At 36.9% G+C, this 3,951-nt stretch overlaps 1 protein-coding gene across 1 annotated transcript; it reads right to left on the reverse strand.

The window, feature by feature from the left end:
* Positions 1-1,280: 1,280 nt before the first annotated feature.
* On the reverse strand, positions 1,281-3,259 carry LOC103640094 (uncharacterized). The gene is made up of 7 exons (XM_008662740.3): positions 3,107-3,259; positions 2,530-2,951; positions 2,364-2,444; positions 2,156-2,275; positions 1,808-2,064; positions 1,490-1,696; positions 1,281-1,385 (listed from the first exon to the last, which is right to left on the reverse strand). Exons 1-7 carry the CDS (start codon positions 3,244-3,246, stop codon positions 1,281-1,283), a joined length of 1,332 nt encoding a protein of 443 aa, XP_008660962.3. The 5' UTR covers positions 3,247-3,259.
* Positions 3,260-3,951: the final 692 nt, after the last annotated feature.

The following is a 3,951-nucleotide window of genomic DNA, read 5'->3' on the forward strand; positions in this document are numbered from 1 at the left end:
TGCTGCACAGAGCCACAAACATGTGTACTGCTCCTATGGTTAACTAAAATCTGTTTAGGCTACTAAAATCCATTGCATGCACAACTACAAAAGAAATAAAAATAGATTGTGGACATACCTTAAACACACTTTGATAGAGCTTCTTAAGTTGATCTACCTTGCTTCTCGCTTGCACTTGCGGATTGTACCTATTATCATATTCAGGATTACAAAAACAAAACTATCAAAAAAATGTTGTAAAACAGTTTATATGATCATAATGCAAGAACATTTGCATTCCATACACATTCGCTTCTTTTGTTGCCCCTTGCCTGCACACGTCTTGTCACAACATTCCTTAGAGTGTAAGAGCTAATATAGTTTGCTGGCATATTGTCTTTCTTATTGTTTGTGTCTGGTGTACGAACATTGTTTGCACTACTTGGTGCAGGTGCAGGAGGATCAGCTAGGATGAGTTCAGGAGGTTTAGTAGGGACAACGGAAGAAGGATCGATTGGAGTGGTGCTTTCACGGTTGCTCTGCATTAAACAATTGATCAAACAATTTATGTTGCAAAAGTTTCTAATAGCAATGATGGTAAAAATACAAATATCAAATTTTATACCTGTTGTGCTACAGCAGCAAGGGCAGCAACCATTTCTTGCCTCATTTCTTCTCTAAGCACTTGTCTTTTTCTTTCTTCTTCTTCTTGCAGTGCTTGCATTTTTTCCTGTAGTATTCTTTCTCGTTCTGCAACCTCACACGCAAGTTTTTCATTTAACAACTGGACCTGACTTTCGAGTTCAATGTTCTTTTGGTTGGTTGCAACCGTGGCACGAGCTTGTTCGAGGAACTTTGATTCCATCACTTGACTTCTTGTTGGATATCTTGATAGGTACCCATGACCATGAAGTCTGTTTGCCTTACATCCTGTTGTTTCCTTGAATGTTGTTTGGAAAATAGCATTTTCCTCTTCTCTTGTTAGATGATATCTTTCTGTTTGATATATTTTCTCAACAATTTTCTCAGCTGCCTTCTCCTGAAAAGAACAATATAGTTCAAGTTAGCTCAATTCAAATAAGAATTCATGCCCAGTATTTTAAAGTATGTTTTAGTAGTAAGCTTTGTGATTTACTCACATAAATGCCACGTGAAGCCTCTTCCGACCATTCATCATTTTTACAATGAGTAGTCATCCAAAGGGATAGATCGGTTGGTTCTATACCAGTTTCTGGATCTCTCTGTAATGTGAAGAATGTATCATACAAGTTTGCCATTAATCATGGAAAATAAAGTAGTGGTCATATCATTACCTGTTGAAAGCTTATTTGGGAAAAAGTTCTAGAACCCATTATATGCTTCGTTCTTTGTTTCTGACGGTTTTCTGAGTTCCGGCTGCTTATTTTCTAGAAAATAATAATAGTTGGAAATGAATTAATAAATAAATCGCTAGAATCATCCATATTATGCAAGTGCCAATCGTTAAAGTAAAGGAAATGAAACAACAAACCTGGAATTTCTCAGATCCAAAATACAACATCATGTAATGCCACTCGACGATGTCTACATCTTCAGGCTTGTTTTTCATCCTTTCAGCATAACTATTGTATGCCTTGTATGTTGAGCTTAACGTTGATCGCCATCCTTTGTATCTCTCCTTAGCAATAGACCAGATCTTTTCATGCGCGTCCTCATTGGTTAGAAACTCCCACCTTCGCTGTTTCAGTTTTGATATAAAGAGAAGGTTAATTGTCTAGTAATTTGGGAATAGTAGACCACTAATAGTTCTAGCTAACTGTTAGGGCTCAAGTAAAGAAATTTCACATACCAGTACGTCAGAGGCTATAGAAGATCTAACATTGAGCTCTATATCTTTCCACTTTTTCACTCCAATGAGTGGTGCCTTTTTCTTTGTAAACAATACGATTTCATCCACAAAAGTGCGAGCGTTTGGTCCTACAGGACCTCCAAGCTTAGATGAAAATTCAATCTTAAGTTTGTGATCACCGTTCTTGATTCGCTTGGTGGCTGCTGCTATACCCTTAAGGGTACCACGCCCCTCCTTTTTAAAGACTCCATCGTTATCTACATATATACCAATAACATCTGAATGGGTAGAAATATTCAAAGTAGAAGATTGCAACATTTAAATAAAAACACTCTTAGTAAAAAATACCAGGATCTCTTTTCCTATGACGTCTAGCATGAGATGGCCAATTAGCAGTAGGTTTGCTGCTGCCATGAATTTCTTCATCTGATAATATTAGGTCATCATTGCTTTGTCGTTCATACAATACTGCGGATAGCATAGGCATCAGTTACATCTCTAACAATTTGCGAAAATATACACTATATGTTAGTAGGCTGTAAATAAAAGAAATTACAGATATCTGGAAGATCGCCTTGATGCCTTAACCATTCTTTATATGTTTTGATCGTATCCTCCCTGAAGTCATCCATTAAATCTGCACTTAAACAATATGTAAGTTTAACTGTGGAAACTATAACATATCATGTATTTAATGTAATGAGTTTGACATCTTAACTTACCCGTTTCTGGATTATCATGTTGTAGTATTGCAAGCCACTCCTTATATGCATCAATCGACACTTCTATAGTTTCTTCATCAACATTTGTTCGCTGCCTTGGACGCTTGATGGGAGTTATGCTTACCTCTAGATCACTGGGTGGATCTTTTGTGAGCACAAAACTTATTTTTCTCTCATCCATGTTATCAGACAGCATGGCCTCTTCTTGGTGGATGTAATCAAGTGCCAATAGCCTGGATCGATCAATGCCACATCGTTTCTTGTAAAACAAGAAGTCCCTCCCAGAATATCCAAGTTTCGATTTTATGTACACCACGTTGTAAAAGGCAACATAAGCTTTATCAATATTTACTGTGACAATTTCTTTTCCAGGTTGTGCTCCAATGCAATGGAATTTCAAGGTCCATATCTCACCAGTCAACCTGCAACACAAATATATTCTAAGCAAACAATGACTAAAATAGTGTTGTAAAAAGATTTCATTCAACAATTAAGAGGTATGAAAACAATATACTATAATTATGATCTGCGCCAAGGCCAAAGCAGTAGAGAACAATATGGGTAGATAGATTTTTACTTGTCAGGAAGATCAAAGAAGACGTTCTTCCCGGCCATAATCTCGTCCACAATTCGTGTACCAAGTTGGCTACCATTGTCGTTGGTGCACATATTAGCTTCATTGCTTGTCGGCTGCAAACCTCCTTGAGTCGTCATCATAGGGCAGGAAAATAGATGCTGACAGGGCAGGGAACAAAAAAAATCATGTAAGTATAACAATAGATTGGTTTATGGAATTATGTGCAGTAATAGATGCTGACGGTAAACACCAACAAGTTTATTGAGTTCTATGATGTAAGAGCAGCAGAGGCTGCTCTTCGGTCACTGAATAAAAGTGAGATAGCTGGAAAACGAATCAAGTTGGAACCAAGTCGTCCTGGTGGAACACGCAGAAAGTATGACTCTGATTTAGTTTTCAAGGCTATTTGCTTGTTACAGCTTCTCACCAATATTCTGAATTATATATATATATATATATTTATATTTGCTGGAGCTGTCATTTTGCTGTGGTTCTGGGTGCCACATTCTTATGATGATACTCTAGAGACTTATGAAGTTACTGCTTCTGATAAGCTTGGAAGTTAGATGTATAGTGCAGTGATGGCTGACTTTATTTTGAATAATTCACTTGCAATTTAAATTGTCCGTTTCTTTACTCCTTCCGGAGTCATTTAATGTGTGTGAATCTACATGTCTGAAATTGAGCTTTTGGCACCATGCTGTTTCACTTACTTTTCCTACATGTGAATTTTTCCCATGTAGTTTACTGATCATTACTTATCTGATATTTTTAAATTTTTTCTAATGTAGTTTACTGATCTGATATTTTTTTTGTTTTCTTATGACTTAGCTTGATGCAGCAGC

The sequence above is a fragment of the Zea mays genome, chromosome 9, assembly GCF_902167145.1.
Source record: "Zea mays cultivar B73 chromosome 9, Zm-B73-REFERENCE-NAM-5.0, whole genome shotgun sequence".
Lineage (NCBI taxonomy): Eukaryota > Viridiplantae > Streptophyta > Magnoliopsida > Poales > Poaceae > Zea > Zea mays.

Coding starts and splice junctions, on each gene's coding strand:
- LOC103640094 (XM_008662740.3), bottom strand. CDS start 3,246: ATGATGACGACTCAAGGAGGTTTGCAGCCGACAAGCAATGAAGCTAAT. Junction 2,065..2,155: donor TCATAGGAAAAGAGATCCTG/GTATTTTTTACT, acceptor GTATATATGTAG/ATAACGATGGAGTCTTTAAA. Junction 1,386..1,489: donor TTGGATCTGAGAAATTCCAG/GTTTGTTGTTTC, acceptor ATTATTTTCTAG/AAAATAAGCAGCCGGAACTC.